Consider the following 22,275-nt stretch of genomic DNA (forward strand, 5'->3'; position numbering starts at 1 on the left):
AAAATTTACCAAAATAGAAATTTAACAGCTAAAACCGTGTGCCGGTTGTATATAATTTATGTGAAAAAAAAGTTACCAAAAAAAATATAGAATTAAAAATGGGTTAAATAAAGTCAACTCCATAGCATAGCATAGCATAGAATGGTTTATTTTCAGTTTTCTTGGGCAGTTCACAAGGCAATCTAGTACACCTCCCCCTAAGATAATAATCCAACTAAAATGGGGTTCATTCTTTATTTTAAAAATTGGGTAATTATAAATCCCAAGGTTTAAGTTATTATTATTATATAGCAATAATTTATTGACTAGATATTGCAAGGAATTATTTTGATAATCGAGCAAAAACTCAACTTTTGAGGAACAACTATTTTTTTATTTTTATATTTTCACTCTTTGACAATACCATCGGCCAAACTATTATAGACATACCACTTCTTTTAAATGAAATAAAAAATTTTAAAATGAAAAGTACTATTGCAGAGAGAGAATTTTGAAGTGACTAAAAACAATGAAAATGTTCATTACAAATTAATCAACTTGAAATATTATGACTTAGGTAAAATCTAGAACTAATAAGGTTAATTTTAATTGGTAAAATTTGAATTAGGTGGTTAGCGTTATTAGTTCAACCCTTTTTCATAAAAAATTTTAATAATAAAATTCATGACTTATTCTCGTACCATATACACACAGGGTGGATGTGATGTATGCTAAAAAATAACCATATCAAAAAGATTAGATACTTGAAATTATATTTATCATTTATTTTTTAAATACAAATGTAATTCAATGAAAGAGTTATTAATATGCGATCAATTTAATTTTTTATAAATACATTTTACTTGATATATTTTAAAAATTGAGCAATTCAAATTATCAAAATAGATTTCAAAATAAACCCTATCGACTGCACTCACAATGGCAACTCCAATTCCCTTTGTTCTAGGGTTTTTTTTCTGAAACATTTTTTTGGACATATAGGCTTTGCCTAAGGAAAACATGTATCATTGGACCAAATGATTTAACAGTAATAATCATCAATTTTTTATTCTTGTTCACCTAATAAAATCATGAGATACCATGGCTCATGATGGATCCTAGTTTTGCCCCTCTAGCCAATGACGCCGAAAGGAGACTTCAAATCAAACCAAAAGGTCCTAAGGGTATTTTAGGAAACAACACTTTTTCTAACAAATAAAACCGCGTAAACAACAGTGTTTTTCTTATATATATATTCACCTACAGAAAAAGAAAACAACCGTTTCATTGTCAAGGCATATTAGGAAAATCTAACTGGATTTAGTAATTGACCACCATGTGAGAGAGCAGAGAGAGAGAGAGAAACAGAGAAAAGCATAGAGTGTGATGTTTTTATAGCAAGAGACAGAGTCCCTAAAATAGTGGGAGGCAATTCCAAAATGCATTTCAGTTTTTTACAGTGAGAGAGAGAGGGTTTTAATTTTATTTTTATTTTTGTTAATTTAATTTTTATAATTGGAAGGTTTTGAGCCTTCCTTATTAAAATTTTGGAAGTTTGTGGGAAAGCCATTGCTCTGTCTCTGTTTGTCTTGTATTGAGACCTTCGTTCTATAAATGACTCACTACCCTCCTCTTTCCAAACTCCCCTAATTGCTCTGCATTTGCTCCTTTTTCTCACAGAATTGAGACAGAGAGAGAAAGAAAGAGAGAGAAATGGAAGATATGTCTTCTTTATGGAGTTATCAAGAGGTGGGTCACTCTTCATTTCTCGATTTTGTCAGTCTTTTTAGTTCATTCTCTTCTGGGTACTGTTAATTGGTGTACTTGTTTGGTTCTCCATTTGAGCTTTCTTTCAATGTACAGATTCTCCTACTGTATACTTGTATTCATTTCAAGATTTTGCTTGGATTTTTTTTTCCTTTCCCCTTTCTGTAGAATCATCTTTTTGGTTGGAATTTCAGTTTCTTTATGTCGAGTCAATTGAATTTTGTAACTGGTTTTGGTCTTCTCTTAATTGACTTCAAGTTTATTACTTGTTTTTTACTTTTTTAAACAGCTTTTTGAATGCTGGTATGAGGAAATCTGGATGAATTTGCTACATTCTTCTACACAAATGTATTTCCATGTCCTGCAATCTTGTCAAAGTTTGTTAACTTAGAATGTCTTCGCATGTCTTGTTCACATACAAAACCTTATATAATTTCACTACTTTAGTGACTATGATGTCAATTCTCTGTTGGTTTTGTTTGGTAAAGAGGTGAATTTCTTGCCCCCCCTCCTCTGTAAAGAAACATGTCTCCTTTAAGACTTCTAAGTTGGAATCTTTTTTTTTTTTTTTTTTTTTTTTTTTTGGGGGGGGGGGGGGGTGTTATTGATTGAAACACATGATATTTCATGAAGTAATCATTAAAAGAACCCTATGCCCATTTTAGTTCTTTGAGGTTGGAATCCAATGGTGTTAACTCATTTTTCTCCTCATAGTTTTTAATTCAATAAAGTAGAGCATGGTTTGACTATGTGTTCTTTTGTGTTGGGATTGTACTGTTCCTCCTAACTTTGAATTTATTGTTCATGTAATGATTTTGAAACAGTTTTTTTTTTTGCTCACCGAGTGTTTGGGGTTTTTCCCCAACTAACCTCTGTACATATATAAGTCATTTCGTCCCATATTTACCAAGTAATTACTGGACAGGAGTCGAGAAAGAAAATTTTAACCAGTAATTCATGTTATATTTTGAAGTACGTGTTCTTATTTTTGATGCTATGTGCATCTCGTAGATTTCATTTTATTAGGATTTTGTTTGTTGTGAATTATTCTCTCTCTCTCTCATTGAATTTGTCTGGATTTGCAGAACCTTGATGAATTGAAGCAGAAGCTTCTGTGTACCATTCTTGAACTGGAATCAGTGAAATCAGAAGCAAACGAGGAGATGAGAAAAAACAAAGAATGTATGAAGCAAATGTTGCAGCTTCTAAAGATGGCTTGCCAAGAAAGAGACGAAGCAAGAGACAATCTTCAGAAACTACTAAACAAGGTCATACCTCCCACTGCCTCCACTGAATTCTTCACACCTCCGCCTCAGTTCCAACCCGAGAGCCCTCTCATCAAACCCACCAAAGCCAACTCAAGCATAACCGAATCAAACAGCCTCTCTGATGCATACAACTACCAGTCCCACGGTTCTTCTCCAGTTGAGTCCTTCTTTGATGCTGTCTCATCCCCCGAGCTCTCTACCATAAACATGTCTGATTCAAGTAACATGGCATTTGTAAACCAGCCCTTTGTTCAGGACTATACTGGCATTGTCTCAAGCAACCCAGTCTCTTCAGGAACACCTAAAATTGATCAGGGTTCTTTGGTAATTGATAGTATTGTGAAGGGAAAAGCTCTGCCTCAGAAAGGGAAACTCTTACAAGCTGTTCTTGAGGCAGGGACCCTTCTTCAGACTCTTCTGGTTGCTGGGCCGCTTCCTCGGTGGCGTAATCCTCCTCCTCTTCAAACATTTCATATTCCACCTGTTTCCATAGGAGGGTTTGATGCTGAAATTGTCACTCAAAAACCAGCTGCAAATCCAAGCCGTGTGCCAAAACCACCGAACTCAACGTCATATATTGAGATGTCTTGTGGCTCTTCTGAAATGTTGTCAACAACGTCTATGTTGAATTTTGCTAGTGGAGCTTCTGGTTCGTGTTTGGGCAGTGGGCGATTGATACCTGAAGGTGCGAATGCTAACAACTACTACATTCCAGCAGGCAAGCGACAAAGATTCCATTGAAGCCATGAATGATACTATGCTTGTTTTTTTTTTTTTTTTTGCATGTAAATTGGTGATTGATGGTGTAAATGGGATAGTCTTCTGGTTTGAATGACATAGCTATTTAACTTTCTTTTTCAAAATTCCGTTTCCTTTTCACCATTGTTATTATATTTCGTAATGAAATCTTGCTGAAAAATTAAACAAAAATAAAATTCCACAGAAGTTTTGTGATCCTTTGAAGAATGAAACATACACAGGGCTTTAAGGCTCAAACAGTTTCAATGGAATTTTCAAATCAAATTTTGTTAAAATTTTTATTTATTTTTTATATAAAAAAAAAAAAAAACATTGCTAGAGGAATAAGCAACCTTGGAGCGGAGTGGGCCATGACATGTATGGAGGGAAGCTGTTAAATTTGGAAAGAAAATAGTGCAAGCAGACCTACTCAGTTTGCTGTCTGTATTAGGTGCTAAGAAGATATATCCAAAGAGGACAAAAAAAAAGAGGAGAAAATTGGCAGTGTTTGTTTCTATGAAGAGAAATCAACTTTCCTCTTGCCAAAAACGAGATGTGATTGCTGGAAATTTTGACTACTGCTGCTGTTTCCAGAAACGGTCGCTATGCTCCATTGAAAGTGTGGAAGGCAAAAAACGAGTCAACATAAGGCAGGACTGGAATTTCTGGGCTGACAGCAGGAAGGCAACCTCGCCAGCAAGATGGAAAATCAGCCCAGAATTGTTTTAGTCTAGCGTGATAGCCCAGGTCCAGACTAGGCCAGAGAAGTTTTAGGACAAAAAAGAGGCAGAAGAAAGAGCGCCCAAGAAGGGCACAAACCCACTCAACCCACATCCTTTTATTTTAGGCTCAACTAACTCCTAGAAATCCGCACCTGGTGGAGCACAATCCATAAGGAAAAGGGGCTGATGTGAGGAGTGGAGAAAAGCCTAACAGCCAACAACGGTTAGTAGGAGCAAGCTATAAAAGTGGCAGTAAACAGCACAATAGAAGTATGCAAACACTTCTACCTGAACCTCACTAAGATAATCCTACACTTTTGTCTAACTTTGTCACTAACTTAGGCATCGGAGGGTCCCCAGGCTGCTCCAGGCACCCCCTTTACCTTTATCCAAGTGTTTTTCAGGTTAAGAATCGAGCCATCTCCCCCGCATCACCGCCGCAACTTAAATGATTTGATTTTTACCCACCACAGAAAGATTTGCCCATTAGGTGTTGACTTTTTGTTTTCAAGCGAATGCACAAATGATTGATTGATGATGATTCTCTAAATTTGTTGAGATAGCTTACATGACAGAAACGATTATCTATTTCGAAGCTTCAGAGTCGTATCAAACAGCCTATTTTGTTTAATAGAAATAACATAGAATTTTATGTTGAGGGAGAAAGAGCATTTTATTGGTTTTGGTAAAGAATTGAATGCTTCAATTAAAACATCCAGCCTTGATTTATCTGTTGTAAATTCAGTGTTGCTTCCAATTTCAAAGCTTTTTCTAGCAAACAAAGTTTGTTGAACTTTGCAAATTGAATTTTCCACAAAATGGGAATTAATAAAGAAAAAAATGTAAATTTTATCTATGTGAAACAAATTTCTTTCAAAAACACATGTTTTGGACAGGACAAAGAATTGCAACAATTTAAAGTGAAGAGTTACATTGTCATCAAGTGTTCGATCAGGAAAACAGAAGTTTCAAATTCGTTGACAGATTCTTTGGCAGTAAATCTATTTTAGTTAAAAAAGAAGAGAGAAATTCTTTCCATTTGAATATTAAGAGCCCAGTTGGCAGTATATGCATTTGTTAATCCTTAAATTTATCACCAACCTTAAATGTCTATTTTAAGTTCTCAGTATGATTTTATCATACCAAAACATCTTCAAACTCTTTGACAACCATACAAGGCACTCTGGAAAAGCAGAGTTCTTTAGGATTTTGCAAATCTACTATATATCCATAAAGCAGAATGATGAATGCAAAGGCCTTCACAACTCTTTAAGTTGCCATTTTTATATAATCTTCTCGCGGTTTTTATTTATTTATTTTTATTTTTAAATCCAAAACAGTACCAATAAATGATCATAATATGGGAGAAAAGAACGACCCATGAGATGAAATGTAGTCATTACATGGGATAGGATGAGATTCTACTATATACCCCTCGTGCGAATCCTACTTAAGGGACAGTCCAAACATAGATAAGATATGTAATCCAAAAGAATTTGTAATCCAAAGATTATTAGTCCTGAAGCTAAATAAGTCTAATGTAATCCATGGAAACAAACATGGGCAGTGCCTGCCATTTTTGGTTCACCTTAGCAGTAATGTTGAGTTTGGTGAGGGGATTTAATGAGGGATTTGAAAAGGGAAATGGAAAATGTAGGTAAAATGTGAATAAAATATACTTATATTTCACCTAGTTTTACATCCCTTTTCTTTTTCCCTTTCCCTTTTCAAATTCTTCCCCAAATCCCCCAAGCAAACATTGGAGAGTTGTCTCTTGTCATTGGAACTGCTGCTGAGCTGTCACTAGAGGTGGGCGCGGGTCGGTTGCGGCCACGGAACCTCCAATCCGTCATCCGTCCGCCAGATTGGCGGATTGGAGAAAATCAATCCGCATCCGTCCGCCAATCCGGCGGATGTGGATTGAGCGGATTGGCAGTTTGGCGGATAGATGGGAATTGGTTTAGCGGTTTAAAATTTTATAAATTTTCAACATAATTCAACTTGTGCACTTCCTAAAAAAAAAAAAGTATTACAGTCAATGACTTAAAAAAATATTACAATTACTGCATGCCGCATCCAAAGCAAGAAAGTTTGAAACTTTAGAATATCACAATCACTGCATGCCTCATCCAGATACTACAATCACAGTATGCCTCATCCACATAAATTATTACAATATGTGGTTCTTAAAATATAAAAACAATTCAAACTATCAAAATCATGAACAGAGCAGTAGTAGAGATTGTATGTCTTTGTATTGTTACATCTATATCTTTTTTTGAAAATAAAAACCAACCAGCATATATCATATTTTCTTGTTATTATTTTCAGAGATAGATTTATAAACCAAAAGATATATATAAATAATATGTTTATTTTTTTCAATTCAAAAAAGATATTCAAGTTGAAAAATTTTTTTCAACAGAATATTTAAACTCTTTTTTTAATTGAAAACACAAATAGAATATATTTAAACAAACTGAAAACACACAGTCTTATAAATTACTAGGGGTGCTCGCGGTTTGGCGGTTCGGTTGCGACCAAAGGAATCTCAAATCCACCATTCGTCCGCGCAGATTGGCGGATTGGAGAAAATCAATCCGTAACCGTCCGCTTGTCATCACGCATCCGTCCAAAATGTGGCGGATTGGTTCGGTTCGGTCGGTTTTGGCGGATCGGTATATCCGCTGCTCACCCCTAGCTACCACAATCAATTTTTTGCCTGCTTTATGGAAAAAAAAGACATCAACTCTATGCATCACCATTTTCATTGTGGGGATATATTTTCTGAGTACCAACACGTGGCCAAGGTGGCGCCGACGTGTTAGCCGAGGTGCCACGTGTCTTGGTCATGACGCCGAGATCATCTCGGCTAAGCTGAGGTTATCTCTGAAGATATCGGAGTCTGGGATAACCGAATAAAGGACAAGAGTCCTAGAATGAGAAAGGACCTTAGCCTGGATAAGGATAAAGCTTTTAGGGAGTTTATCTTTATCTATTGGAGAGTCCAAGATAAGCACTGAGCTGAAGTCCATTGAAGCTAGGTTTCTATTGGGACTAGGATTGAGTTGGCTATAAAAGAGAGGCATCCCCAATGTGTCTAAGGTACGCAATTTATATTCAAAATAGTGAATGAAGCACTTTGGCTATCTTTGAGAGATAACTGACTTGATCGTCGGAGTGCCCCCGGGTGGATGAACCACCACCGGAATCTCTTCTTTTTGTTGTAGGTCGTTCAAGCTTAGTCTATTCTTCCAGTGCTCTCCATCTAAGTACTAATTTGGCAGTGTGGTCGGAAGTTGACACACACAATTTGGCGCCGTCTGTGGGAAAGAAAGGAGAATAGATGGCCAACAACGGACAGAAAGAGAAGGTTGGGAACGACACTCCTATTGAGAGTGGGAAACATACTGACCCTGACGTCGAAGAAGACAACTGCAATGAAGAGACTTGTGATAAGAATCACGGAGGAAATGACGTCGGCCAGGAAGGTGGCGTACCAAAGAAATCGGACCGGAGTGGGTATTATAACGAGGATGACCTCCAGGTATGGAAAGATAGATGTCTGTGGAGGGACGACGAGATGAAGGGAATAGCAAACAAATTGGCGGACCTGCAATCGGTCGTTAATTTCATGATACAAAATAACGTCATGCAGCCACCGTTCCTGCTGCAGGACACGCCGATTCCAGCGGTCAATGCCTAGAAGGGAAGGCAGAAAACAATCCCTGTAGCCCCCCAACACACCAGGAGCGAAAAACACTCTCACTGGCCTTCAAGGGAGGTTGGGAGAGGAGAGGAGAGAAAGGAAGAATCTCGAAGGACACATCGCACCAAGGAAGCAGACCCCAAAGAACATCGGCATGTTCAAAGGTAGGAGTTGTGCTTCGATGCAACTGATGGAGAAAAGTCGAAGAGGGCTCACAACGAAACTGAGAGTAGTGCGCCTAAAAGGCTGAAGTCAGGAGATAACCGAGCTCCTGGGTGGACCAAAGAGGACTTGAGAGATTACCTCAAGAGGAAGCAACAAAATACCGAGGTAACTTCCCCTGTTAAGCTGAGAACATCGTTCTCGGTGGAGTTGGACAAATTTGAGGCCTCGAAAAAATTCAGTATGTCAAGGTTCCAGATATACGATGGTAAGTCGGACCCCAACTTTCACGTCGGTTTATACCTAAACTCGATGGCATTGTACACTGGGAACGAGTCGTTACTTTGCAAGGTGTTCCCCTCATCCTTTGGGGAAATTGAATCGAATTGGTTTCACAAATTGCCAAAAGGAAGTGTGAAGACCTGGGAAGGCCTGGCCGAGATGTTCGTAGCCAGGTTCGTGACAAACAAACTACAGCCATTAAGGGTAGATGCCCTGATGGCTCTGAGAATCAGTGAGGATGAAGGCCTTAGAGCCTACGCAAAAAGGTATTATAAGGTGTTCAACCAAATATCCGAATGCAACCAAGAGGTGGCGGTCGTGTCTTTTAAGAAAGGCCTAAAAGATGATTGTGCACTACGAAAGTCATTGGTGAAGACATTGCCAAAAAGCATGGAGGAGCTCATGGCCAGAATTGAGAAATACGCCAGAGCCGAGGAGGACACGCCAGGGATTAAGGCGATAAAGCAAAAGAAAGGAAATGGCTTGCCGAAGCGAGGCCGAAGTAACAACGGATCCAACAAACAAGAGATAGGACTGAGGACCGCACAGGCAGTCACAACTGTATTTCGAATCCCAATTCACAAGGTCCTGGATAAAATTCGAACCCAACCCTATTTCAGAGCACCAACAAGGGTACCAGAAGAGTTTATGGGAAGAAGCCTTGGAAAGCATTGTGCTTACCATAATGAAGATGGGCATCTGACTCAGGGTTGTAGAGCCCTGAAGTCACACCTAGAAGACCTGGTAAGGCAAGGCCATTTGAGGGACCTTGTAGATGAAGCCAGGATGAGGGAAGAGCAGGCAAGACTGCCTCAGGCACCAGCGGCTCCATCTCCCCTAGAACAACAATTGCAGGCAGGCAGATCTCGAGTAATTAATGTAATTCACTCGAAGGTCAACGAAAACGAAATTCGGGGAGAGACCCAGAAGGTAAAGCACTTGCAGCATGTGTACCAGGTCCGACAGAAAAGACCTCGGGCTGAGGAGTGCCAGGGACCAATGGTGTCCTTTACTGAAGCCGACCTGGAGATGGTCCAACATCCGCACAATGATGCCTTGGTAGTATCCCTCCAGGTTGGGGAGTGCCAACTGAAGCGCATCTTAATCGACCAAGGCAGCTCTTGTGACATCATGTATGCCAGGTGTCATAAGGAGCTTGGTCTTCACCCAGACGATATGGAGCAATCCAATGGCCCAATGGTCGGGTTCAATGGAACGCCGACATGGCCACTGGGAGGAGCAAGCTTGGAGGTGCAAGCTGGCTCCAAGAAGATAAAGACGAAGTTCACCATAATCGACACACCCTTCCCTTACAATGCTATCCTAGGAAGGGCATGGTTGCATGCAATGGGGGCTGTTCCCTCAACATTGCACTAGCTATTGCGGTTCTCAGCAGAGCATGGGATAGAGGAGGTCAGAGGGGATCAACTGCAGGCAAAGAACTGCTCCATGGCAGTAATAAAATCCACCTGCAGCATACGAGAACCAGAAATGGCAGAGATCGAAGACGAGGACGTTGGCAAAGAGCCAACCGAGAAGAGTGAAGAAGCCCTAAAGAAAATCCTTGTCCAGCAGGGAGACGAAGAACACTTTTTCCTTCTCGGCTCGGGCTTAGCCGAAGAAGAGAAAAAAGAACTGGAAGCTTTCTTAAGAGCAAACATTGAAGTGTTTGCCTGGACGCCTTACGAAATGCCAGGCATTGACCCCGAGGTCACTTGCCATAAACTAAACGTAGACAGGTCGGCCAAACCTGTAATCCAACGGGCAAGAAGACCGACGTTGATGCATGTTGAGGCAGTAGAAGAAGAAGTGGACAGACTTCTGGAGGCCAGAGCCATTCGAGAGGTAAATTACCGGACATGGCTATCAAACACAGTGGTGGTAAAGAAAAAGAATGGTAAATGGAGGGTCTGCGTGAACTTTACCAGCCTAAACAAGGCCTGTCCCAAAGACAGTTTTCCTTTACCCAAGATTGACCAATTGGTGAATGCCACTTCAGGGCATGGAAGGATTAGTTTCCTGGATGCCTACAAGGGGTACCATCAGATAGCCATGTACTCCCAGACAAGGAGAAGACTGCGTTTATCACCCCAAATGGGCTGTATTGCTACAGAGTGATACCTTTTGGGTTGAAAAATACAGGAACAACTTACCAGAGATTGGTAACCAATATGTTCAGACACCTAATTGGCCGAACAGTGAAGGCATACATCGATGACATGGTCGTGAAGACCAGGGAACCTAAGGACCATCTGGAAGACTTAAAGGCAGTCTTTGACATCCTAAAAACATATCGGCTCTGACTCAATGCATCGAAATGCGCATTTGAAGTTGGATCTGGTAAGTTCTTATGATACTTGGTGACCAGAAGGGGCATTGAGGCCAGCCCAGATCAAATTAAGGCCATCCTAGAACTGAAAAGCCCAACATCGGCAAAGCAAGTACAGATGTTGACGGAAAGGGCTGCAGCCTTGAATAGGTTCATAAGCAGAAGTTCTGACAAGTGCAAACCTTTTTTCAACTTAGTGAAGAAGGCCACAAACTTCTTATGGACAGAAAAGTGCGAAGTCGCCTTAGCTGACTTGAAGAAGTATTTGACCACGACTCCAGTTATCTCAAATCTAGAACCTAAAGAGGAGCTGTTCCTGTACTTAGCAGTTTCGGAACATGCGGTAAGCGCAGTGGTAATCCAAGAAGAAAAAGGAGAACAAATGGCTGTTTACTATGTAAGTAAAACCCTGGCTGATGCAGAAACCAAGTATTTACCCTTGGAGAAGTTAACGCTGGCCTTAGTAATGGCTTCAAAGAAGCTGAATCATTACTTTCAAGCCCACAAAATTGTGGTGCTAACTGAACATCCTTTGAAGTCCTTGTTACAGCAAGGAGATCTAACAGGTAGAATAGCCAGGTGAACAGTGGCCTTGGGCCAGTATGACCTGGAGTACAGACCCAGAACAGCAATCAAAGGCCAAGTCTTGGCCGAGTTCACGCCAGGAGCCATCGTACATCGGGCTCCGTTGAGCCAAGCTGAACGATGTCCAAGCGAGCAAAAAGGAGCCCAACCGAGGGCAACAGAACAAAGGAAAAAAGAAAAACTCAGGCCCTGCAGCATTTACATCGGCGAATCCTTTCGACTATTTGTTGATGGGAGTTCAAACCGACAAGGAGCGGGGGCAAGAGTAGTACTGGTATCTCCAGATGGACAGATACTAGAACAATCCATTCGTTTGGGGTTCAAGGCCTCCAACAATGAAGTAGAGTATGAAGCACTGATTCTAGGACTAAAACTGGCAGTAGCAGTAAAAGCAAATGAGGTGATAGTCTTCTATGACTCTTAGCTTATAGTTAACCAGACAACAGGCGAGTTCGTAGCCCGAGACGAAAGGATGTCGGCCTATGTGAAGGAGGTCGGCAGATTGATGGCCCTGTTTCAGAATTTTTGGCTACAGCAGATTTGCCGAGATGATAATAAGCACGCCAATGCCCTGGCCAACCTGGCTAGTGCAACACAAACTAGAAAGGCAAGGACGATAATGGTTGACTACTTGTCGGGCCCGAGCATCGAACCACTGACCACAAAGCGTGAAGCAATGTGTGTGGACATGGAACTAAGCTGGATGGACGCAATAACAGCATTCCTGAAAGAAGGAAAACTGCCAAATGATCACAAAGAGGCACACAAGATCAAATTGAAATCGGCAAGATTCAGTCTGACAGCAGAGGGACATCTCTACAGAAGATCCTTCATTGGACCCCTTTTGAGGTGTGTACATCCTTCACAAGTTGAAATTTTTTTGTACGAAATACATGAAGGAATATGTGGAAGCCACGCTGGGGGCAGATCACTTGCTCATAGGGCCATTACCTAGGGATATTGGTGGCCCTATATGCAGAAAGATGCAGAAGCCTATGTCAAGAAGTGTGAAAAGTACCAAAGGTTTGCACCTCTGATACATCAACCAGCAGTAGACCTAAACCCAGTATCCAGTCATTGGCCGTTTGCCCAGTGGGGCATGAATCTCATTGGAAAACTGCCCCAAGCAACTGGGCAAAGGAAGTACCTGCTGGTAGCAACAGATTACTTCACCAAGTGGATAGAAGCTGAACCCCTTGCCAAGATTCGAGACGTGGATGTGAAAAGCTTCATATGGAAGAACATCATCACCAGGTTTGGGATCCCAAGAGCACTAGTTTCAGACAATGGAACACAGTTTGACAGTAAGCTAATCAAGAGCTTATGTGCAAAATTCAAAATCAAGAATTATTTTTTCACCCCAAGTTTTCCTCAAAACAATGGACAAGCAGAAGCATCCAACAAAGTCATCTTGGATGAGATTAAGAAGAGGCTACAAGTAGCAAAGGGAAAGTGGGTGGATGAACTGCCAAGTGTACTATGGGCATATCGGACTACGCCGAGAAGATCAACTGGGGAATCCCTATTTGCCATGGCTTATGGCATAGAAGCAGTCATTCCTCTAGAAGTCAGCATCCCAGGGATCAGAACCCAGGGAGTAGAGAATGGGACTAATGATGTATTATTGGCCCGAGATCTGGATCTACTAGAAGAAAGAAGGGAGAGAGCTGCAATTCAGCTGGCGGCATACCAGCAACAGCTTACCACAGCTTATAATAAGAAGATCAGCGCGAGGGAGTTTCAAGTCGGTGACCTCATCTTGAGAAAAGTCGTCGGCAACAAGAAGGATCCCAGAGAGGGCAAGCTTGGCCCGAATTGGGAGGGACCCTATAGAATCATCTCGGTATTGGGCAATGGGACATATCGGCTTGAAGATAATGAAGGCAAGGAGTTGCCAAGGCCCTGGAATACTTGCAATCTGAAATTTTTCTATCATTAGACTTTCTTGTTCTTTGTTATTTGCCGAAGTAATAAATAAAATTTTAGCTTGATTTTTCTACACTTATGATTGATAAGATAATTGACGATGTTTATGAAATACTACATAATGAGAATCCAAGTGGAACTTAAGTTCATATTAGGGGGCAGGGAGTTGGAAAATGGTTCCTGGAAAAGGAAGAATTTACAAACTAAAATTAGTTTAACGCTTGTTGAAACTTGAGTTTACAAGTTGAAAGTTAAACCGAGATCATGTTTAACACTTGTTGAAATTTGTGAAAAATTTACAAGTTGAAGTTAAACCGAGGACATGTTTAACACTTGTTGAAACTTGAGTTTACAAGTTGAAGTTAAACTAAGGTCATGTTTAACACTTGTTGAAATTTGTGAAAAATTTACAAGTTGAAGTTAAACCGAGAACATGTTTAACACTTGTTGAAATTTGTGAAAAATTTACAAGTTGAAGTTAAACCGAGATTATGTTTAACACTTGTTGAAATTTGAGAAAAATTTACAAGTTGAAGTTAAACCAAGATTATGTTTAACACTTGTTAAAATTTGTAAAAAATTTACAAGTTAAGACCAAGGTTGTACCAAAAGAAGTACTTATGTACTTGCCGAGGTAAACCGTTGGTGTGTATAACCGAGGTATTTCACCCGGAGAAGATTACACAGTCAAGGTGTACATTGAAGATATGCAAAATATTCTAAGTATAAGAGTCATACAAGAGCAGAAAAAAGAAGGAACTTCGGCCTAAACATTGAAAAGTCATTGTTCAGAAATTACAAAAGTGACACTTCGGCCAGATCCAAGCTTACATTGATTCAAAAAGAAAGAAAAAAGTACAAAGTACAGAACAAAGAAGGAGAACATCAAACTACGACTCTTCAGCACCACTGACAGGTTGGGCCTGGAGCTCGGAAGACTGCTGAGAAGACATCTCGACGGTCTTCTCAGCCGCGAGCTCGACATCTATTTCTGAAGGGTTTGGTCAAGGCTCTTGTCGGCGATAAGCATGTCCGATGTCGCCTTCTCAGGAGTAGCCTCTTTGGGGACCTCCTCACCCTCCTTATCCTGAGTCAAGTTCAGGACTTACTCATTTGGAGTAGGGGACTTGGCCCCAGCAGCCTCCTTCGATTTCCTCACCAAAGCTTCCTCCTCAGACTCAGAATCGTCTTCGGATTGGCTTGGAGTAAGGGGAAATGGCAGGGGTAGGACGTCGACATTCCTAAGGGGGGAGTCATCGGGGATTTCAAGCTTTTTTAGAGCAGTCATCCAACCAAGGGTGAAACCCTTGTTGCATGCCTGCTTCACTTGTTTTTTATAATCCTCCTTGACGTCGGCCACCTCCTCTGCGTATGCCCTCTCATCGGCGATCTTGATCTCGGCCTCCTTTGTGGCTAGGGCATCTCGGAGTTCTTTTTAGGCCTCGGCCATCTTTGTATCGGCCTCTTTCTTTTCAGCCGTGAGGACCTTGGAAATGGCCTCTGCAGCGTCAGCTTTCTCCTCAGCCGCGTCCTAAGCTTTTACAGTTGTCTCAACTTGATCTGCCAAGGTCTTCATCTTGTCCTTGGCCCTGTTGAGGGACTTTTGTAAAGCGGCAACCTCCATGATTTTGTCGACCAACTCCTTCCTCATCTCAAAAGCTTGCATTGAAAAAAAGTAAGCGTGCTGGATCGCCTGAAAGAGAATCAGTAGAGCAGAAGTTATTAGAAAATTCTCTAAGTATGAAGGAATAAAGAAAGAAAAATACCAAGTGTGGAAGACTTACTTGAACAGAGTGCTGGAGCATCAGAGCGAAGTTTTCGTACTCGCTCATCTCGGCGTTGCGGTTGAGATCGTTTGGAAGGAGCAAAGCCGTTGAGAGGGCGACACCGACTTCAAGATCAGTCGCACTGTCGCCAGCTCTGACCGGCTTGTCCTTGATGGTGATCTGGGGGGGGCCCAGGGGGCATCTGCTTTCATAGGCCCCGAGGTCGTGGTAGATTCGGACATCGGCCTCTTTGACCGAGTTGATTGGGAGGGTTCGGCCTCGGCGGGCCTCTTCTCGGGGACGAAGGGGGTTTTCTCGCTCGAAGCCAGTTTGGAAATTGGCAAGGTGTCCTCAATATCAACCTGAGTCACCGTTGTCTTTGGCTGAGCCTTCTTTATTCTTTTTGGCTTTGATTTTGGTGGAGGCTGGGACCGCACTGGTTGGGCGTCTATGGTGGATGGAATGTCGGCCAAGAGATCCTCAGCAACTGCCTTCTTACGACCCATCTCGGCAGGAATTGCAGTTCGGCGTTGTCATCGGCGTCGGGATGGCGGGATCAGCTGAGGAGCCGAGGTAGATGGTTGTTCTGCTGGATCTGAGGTTGACCCTTGATCTGGCCGAGATGATGAAGTTGGTGGTGGAGTTGTGGCGGACGGAGGAGATTGATTCTTCTTCTTCTTTGGAACGTCGGGAAGAACCGACTTGTAAGTAGGAATAAAGTTGAGTACCAAAGGGGCTCTTCGCTTGTGGGCTAGCAAATCCAATAGCTTCTTCAAACCCTTGCTAGGGAAAAAGGACTTGCGGAAACCTTTTTCTAGTTGGGGAAGAGCTGCAAGAAAAACAGACATTAGAACAAGGAAAGTATTGAAGACTTTAGAAAACAAGTAAGTATAAACACAGGGCTCTTACCATTACCCTCTACAAAAACTGTTCGAGGAAGAGGGTAGAGGTGGAGGTCCTCATCTAGAGCGAACTCCCAGTTCCCGAGATAATGAAGTAATCATCCCCGGCTCCCTTGTTGGAGTCTGGGAGGTCGGCAATGATTTTATACTCTGTGGACCTCGGCTTGAGGTAGTAAATATAGCCTTTCTCCAATTTGAGGCCACAGATGGTGTAGCAGTATTGGATGTCGGCTATGGTAACCCTAGCATTCTCTTGTTTGGCTAAGGCTATTGTACCATTGATGACTCGGTAGAAATTGATGGCGAGCTGCATTGGGTTCAATTTATAGTAATGGAGTATCTCGCGGAAGAGGATGTTGAATGGGAGCCTAAGTCCGCACTCAATAAAAGCTACAATGGGGAAAGGCATAGAATCAGTTGTGGGCATGATGGAGTCTTCCTCCCCAGCCAACCTCAGATGGACGTCGGCGGGGATGGAAAACTCCTGCCTAAAATATTCCAGCATGGTTGGGGTATTTACCCTATGTTCCCACATACCCATGACGTCGGCTTAGGGGGAAGGTGTATAAGTTGGAAATAAAGTGTTCTGTAAAGGCTCAGAGGACCTCGACAAAACCTAAACAAACGCTAGGGTAAATATTTTTTGCGATCCAAAGTAAAGGTTGTTTCAGTTTTTCCCTAAGATTCGTGTGTTCTATGGCAACTCTCAAACCTAAGTCTAAGCAAATGGAGATTGAAGGCAAGAATCTGGAGAAAATACAAAAAACACAAACAAGAGCAATGATTCATAATCAAGAATAGTGGTGAATCATCAAGAACATTGTGACAGAGTGTGTGCAAGGGTGCAAGGCCAAGAACAGAGGCAGAATGAACAAATATATGGGTATTGTGTGTATATTAAAGAATGGTTTGGACAAAAAACAAAATCATGAGATAAATATGCTCAAAATACATGGTTGGATTCAAAACACAAATGCGAATGACAGTATGCAGATATAACAGTTTGAGGAAGAATAAAAATCGAAACAAAGAAATAGTGACTTACAGGGGTAAAGTAGGGTCGCCGAGATCAGACGATGGCAGCAACCAGAAAAAGTGCAGCGAAAGCTTCACCGGAGGAGAGAAATGAAAGCAGTTACAGAGCTTGAAAATCTGGAACAATGGCGTATTCTGAAGAGAGAAGTTAGAGAGAGAAAGAGTTGGGAGCTTGGGAACAATGATGCAAAAGTGAAGAGACGAAGAGAGAGAATTGATTTTGATCAAAATGCAGAGAATGGCGACAAAAAACCATCAATGCGTCTAGGGCGACGTGCTTGTCAGACGGCGCACCCAGACACAAGACGACTTACAGGCGCGTATCGAGTATGATCCAGTGAGGGGAAAACGCGTGACAGAAACGGTTGATTTATTTTGCGTGATAGCTCATACACGTGATAAAACTCTTGGAGTTCTTGGTTTAATGAAGCAAGTGACCTCGGCTAGACCTGGTCGTGTGAAGCCGACGTATTATGACCTCGGTAAATGGATGATACAGCAAGCTAGCCGATAAGCTATACGATATCACGATATAGGTTCCATCACCTCAGGATGCCGAGGTAATATAACCTAGGGGCAGTTGTGGGGATATATTTTCTGAGTACCAACACGTGGCCAAGGTGACGCTGACGTATCAGCCGGGGTGCCACGTGTCCTGGTCATGATGCCGAGATCATCTCGGCTAGGCCGAGGTTATCTCTGAAGATATCGGAGTCCGGGATAAGCGGATAAAGGACAAGAGTCCTAGAATGAGGAAGGACCTCTGCCTGGATAAGAGAGAGTTTATCTTTATCTATTGGAGAGTCCAAGATAAGTACTGAGCTGAAGTCCATTGAAGCTAGGCTTCTATTGGGATTAGGATTGAGTTGGCTATAAAAGAGAGGCACCCCCAATGGGTCTAAGGTACTCAATTTATATTCAGAATAGTGAATTAAGCATTTTAGCTATCTTTGAGAGATAACTAACTTGATCGTCGGAGTGCCCCCGGGTGGATGAACCACCGCCAGAATCCCTTCTTTCTGTTGCAGGTCGTTCGAGCTTGGTCTATTCTGCCAGTGCTCTCCAGCTAAGTACTAATTTGGCAGTGTGGTCGGAAATTGACACACACATTCATCATCTACAATCACAAACTAAACACTTTTTTGCACAAATAAATGGTTCCAAAAGTGTCAATTTTGTGATGATATAAAACAATGACAACAAAATAAATAAATAAATAAAACATATATAATCAAATACGTTCAGCAAAAGTATCAATCTTGTGATGATATAAAACAATGACAAAAAAAAAAAAAAAAAAAAAAACACTTATATAATCAAATAACAAATAAAAGAATCAATTTCTGCAATCAAATGTATAGCTAATGTGTCATGTAAGTATGTATAGCCTCGTTTGGGAAGTTTGCTATTTTAGTAGGCTTTTTTAGTTTTGTTGTTCAATCTTCACTATATTCGAAGAATTAAAGAAATGAGAGAACTGTTTGATTACAAAAATCAAAACAATATAAAAAATACAAACAACAGATTCTTATTTTGTTACAAAAACAAAATTAGAATCTGATAAAAATAAATTAATTACTTACCTTATTAATTTGTCGAACAAATTTTTTGATCAAGTCCAGTGTTTAACATTATGTCCTTAAGACAGATTCGTCCTCTCTACAGTACTTTCATATTGTGGTCATCTATCTCTCAGGATAAAATAATCAACAGTGAATAGTAGCAACACTACAAACTATTCACACAACAAACACACTTCGTGTTTACACTTTTTCTCAGAGGAAATAAATGTAGCAAAATACAGAAAAAACAACAGTAGAATTGAGGACGAAAATTCAAGTGAAAATCCAAATGAGGGACTGCCTATTTATAAATGAAATATTGGTTATTCGGTTTGAATCCAACAGGTAGTAGACCTGTTTGTACAGGTACAAGACCTATTCGGTTTTGAATCAACAGATACAAACTTGTTCAATTTGAATTTTGAACAAATATGGGTTTGAATTGAATCTGTTCGGACAGATAGAAACCTGTACAGAAATTCTGAAGAGGTGCTAACCAAAATTGAATTTATTCCAACCGATATGTGAAATCAAAACTGGACAGATTTATTTTTCCAAAAGATAAAAATAAATTCAAATGTTTTTGGCCCAAAAAGAATTAGTATTGGGCTGAACAAGCCTAACCTAACCTCACACTACGCACCCGCGCCTAAGCCCAAGGCCAAGACAGCCCGCCCGACCGACCGAATGGACGGTGGCGGCGGCGCGCCCGTGTGTGTATGTTTTGGGTCCAACGGGTCTAGCCTACTTTGCCCATAACCTCCCCCTCTACAAAACTTGAGTCTCCCTTGGGGCCTACCCCTAGTTCTAAACCCAAACCTTATAAACCCACTCAAAGTTTGTCTACCAAACCAACGTGGGACAAGCTTTAACTCAAACTTTAATGGAAATTCCACCAAAACACCATTTTCATGAAATTCACTTTAGCTTCAATTTCTCATTCACCCTTTGAGCAACCAAATATATTACATAAATCACAATGCGCCATAGTATGCGTTACCACTAAGACCTGCCAACTTTGGCATATGGGTTCCACCTAAAAATTAGACCAAAGTTTAAGAAAAATCTTTTTTTTTTTTCCTAAAACCATTTCTAACAATCCCCCACATGAATGGAATTTGATGACAACGGAAATGCAACAATATGTAGAATTTTTTGAAATAATATAAATTGAAAATATCTTGCATTAAGATAGGTAGCTTTCGGCCTTGAACCTTCCCTAGTGATAACCTACCGGACTTATTAGCTAACCGATGGACGCGATGCCTCGAATTGTTCAACCGTTTGTGTAAGCCAAGATAATAGATTTCATGTAAAATATGTTTTGACACATCATGTTTCTCACAGTTGTATTCATTTTAGCCTTGAACGCTCTTGGTTGTTCATGAGTGCTTCTAAAGAATTTAGCATTTTTTATTCTTATAGAACCGGCCCCAGTTCGACACTCATATAGGTGATTCTTATTGTGAGTATATCTTATACTCGTCTTCATTTTTATGCCTAAATCAAAATATAAGTAATCATTAAAAGAAAAGCTTATCTTTAACCCTTTGCATACAACACATATTGCAGATATCACTCTCAGCATAGGAATAGGTAGGGAATTTTAATCCTTTGGTGATTTCTGGCGAGTCACACATAATTTAGTTGTCCCTTTGAACTTAGTTCTTGGGATCTCCAGTCATCTAAATAGAGTTACCATTATGATGACTCTTATGTAATAGGCTTTAATCCCATCCCCTTCGATGAACTATACGCTTGTTCTTTTGTCAAACCTTTTGTTAATGGATCTACAATATTCTCTTTAGCTTTTATATAATCTACTAAGACTATTCCATTTGAGAGCAATTACCTTACGATATTATGTCGACGACGAATGTGTCATGACTTACCATTATACATATGACTCTGTACCCTGCCTATTGCAGATTGACTATCACAATGAATGCAAATAGCTAGCACAGGTTTTGACCACATTAGAATGTCTTCTAGGAAGTGGTGAAACTATTCTACTTCTTCTCTTGCTTTGTCTAAAGAAATGAACTCAGATTCCATTGTGGATCGCGTGACGCATGTTTGTTTCGTGGATTTCCAAGAAACAGCAACACTTCCTAGAGTAAAGACATATCTACTAGTGGATTTTGAATCTTTAGTATCCGATATCCAATTTGCATCACAATAGCCTTCGAGTACTGCTGGATATCGAGTAAAGTTCAAGCCATGATCACGGGTAAATCTTAGATATCTGATCGCTTTCCAATGGTCTTCTCCGGGGTTACTAGTGTACCTACTCAATTTATTAACAGCACAAGCTATATCAGGACGAGTGCAATTCATTAGATACATTAGGCTTCCAATGATTTGGGAGTATTTTAGCTGAGACACCGCATTACTTTTATTTTTTGATAAATAAAGACTGACGTCTACCAGCATTCTTGCTACATTCATATCATCCTTGATATATTTACCAAGAATTTTCTCAATTTAATGAGATTGAGATAATGCATATCCATCAAATGTTTTAATAATTTTCATTCCTAATATTACATTTGCGACTCCTATATCTTTCATATCAAATCTTTTTTTCAGCATTTACTTAATTGATTTGATCATGTTTTGACTGATTTCAATGATAAGCATGTAATCCATATAAAGATAAGCGATGACATAACCTTTGTCAGTGTTTTTAACATAGACGCATTTGTCATATTCGTTTATCTTAAACTCATTAGTAAGCATTGCATGATCAAATTTTTCATGCCATTGCTTAGGAGCTTGTTTTAATCCATAAAGAGATTTTACAAGCCAACAAACTTTCTTTTCTTGTCCCGGCACTACAATCCCTTCGAGTTGTTCCATATAGATCTCTTCATTTAGATCACCATTTAAGAAAGTTGTCTTAACATCCATTTGACATATCTGTAGATTATACAATGTTACTATAGCAATAGGCATGCGGATGGACGTTATTTTTGTCACAGGGGAATATGTGTCAAAATAGTCCAGACCTTCATTTTGTCTGTAACCTTTTACCACAAATCTTACTTTATACTTGTCTATTGAACCATCTACTTTCATTTTTCTCTTGAATATCCATTTATATCCAAGAGGTTTAGAACTAGATGGAAGATCCACCAATTTCCAAGTATAATTTTGCATAATGGATTCAATTTCGTTATTAACAGCCTTTTTTCACAAAGGTGCTTCAGGACCTATCATAGCTTCCTTAAAGCTTTAAGGTTCATTTTCTAACAGGTATGTCAGAAAATCTGGACCAAAGGATTTTGATGTTCTTACTCTCTTACTATGTCTTGGCTCATCATCAGTTAAATCATATTAATCAAGACCATTACTAGTCTCTTGCGTTTGATTGTCATTAGTCTCTTGAATTTGTGTACAATCATAAGTTCTTTTATGTGAACTTAATTCTTGTCCTTTCTTGTAAGGAAAAACATGTTCAAAAAACACAGCATTTCTTAACTCTATAATAGCGTTTACATTTATATAAGGTATTTCTGATTTATAAGTCAGAAACTGATATGC

General features: G+C 40.2%; 1 protein-coding gene across 3 annotated transcripts; it reads left to right on the forward strand.

Moving 5' to 3' along the window:
* Nucleotides 1-1,251: 1,251 nt before the first annotated feature.
* Nucleotides 1,252-3,877, forward strand: LOC114301474 (TOX high mobility group box protein, putative (DUF1635)). Of its 3 annotated transcripts, none has more exons than XM_028246421.2 (2): nt 1,252-1,728; nt 2,832-3,877. In XM_028246421.2, the coding sequence occupies exons 1-2, from the start codon at nt 1,693-1,695 to the stop codon at nt 3,753-3,755; spliced, it is 960 nt and encodes a 319-aa protein (XP_028102222.2). In that variant the 5' UTR covers nt 1,252-1,692; the 3' UTR covers nt 3,756-3,877. The 3 variants fall into 3 exon arrangements, with proteins under 3 accessions (XP_028102222.2, XP_028102225.2, XP_028102224.2); XM_028246424.2 differs by lacking the exon at nt 1,252-1,728 and adding an exon at nt 2,038-2,094; XM_028246423.2 differs by lacking the exon at nt 1,252-1,728 and adding an exon at nt 2,574-2,718.
* The last annotated feature ends 18,398 nt before the right edge of the window (nt 3,878-22,275 follow it).

This window comes from Camellia sinensis, chromosome 14 (assembly GCF_055761805.1).
Source record: "Camellia sinensis isolate YWXY chromosome 14, ASM5576180v1, whole genome shotgun sequence".
NCBI lineage: Eukaryota > Viridiplantae > Streptophyta > Magnoliopsida > Ericales > Theaceae > Camellia > Camellia sinensis.

What these genes read in the sequence shown, in the direction of transcription:
- LOC114301474 (XM_028246421.2), top strand. Translation starts at nt 1,693, where the DNA reads ATGGAAGATATGTCTTCTTTATGGAGTTATCAAGAG. An exon ending in CTTTATGGAGTTATCAAGAG is followed by an intron (nt 1,729 to 2,831) that starts GTGGGTCACTCT and finishes CTGGATTTGCAG; the next exon opens with AACCTTGATGAATTGAAGCA.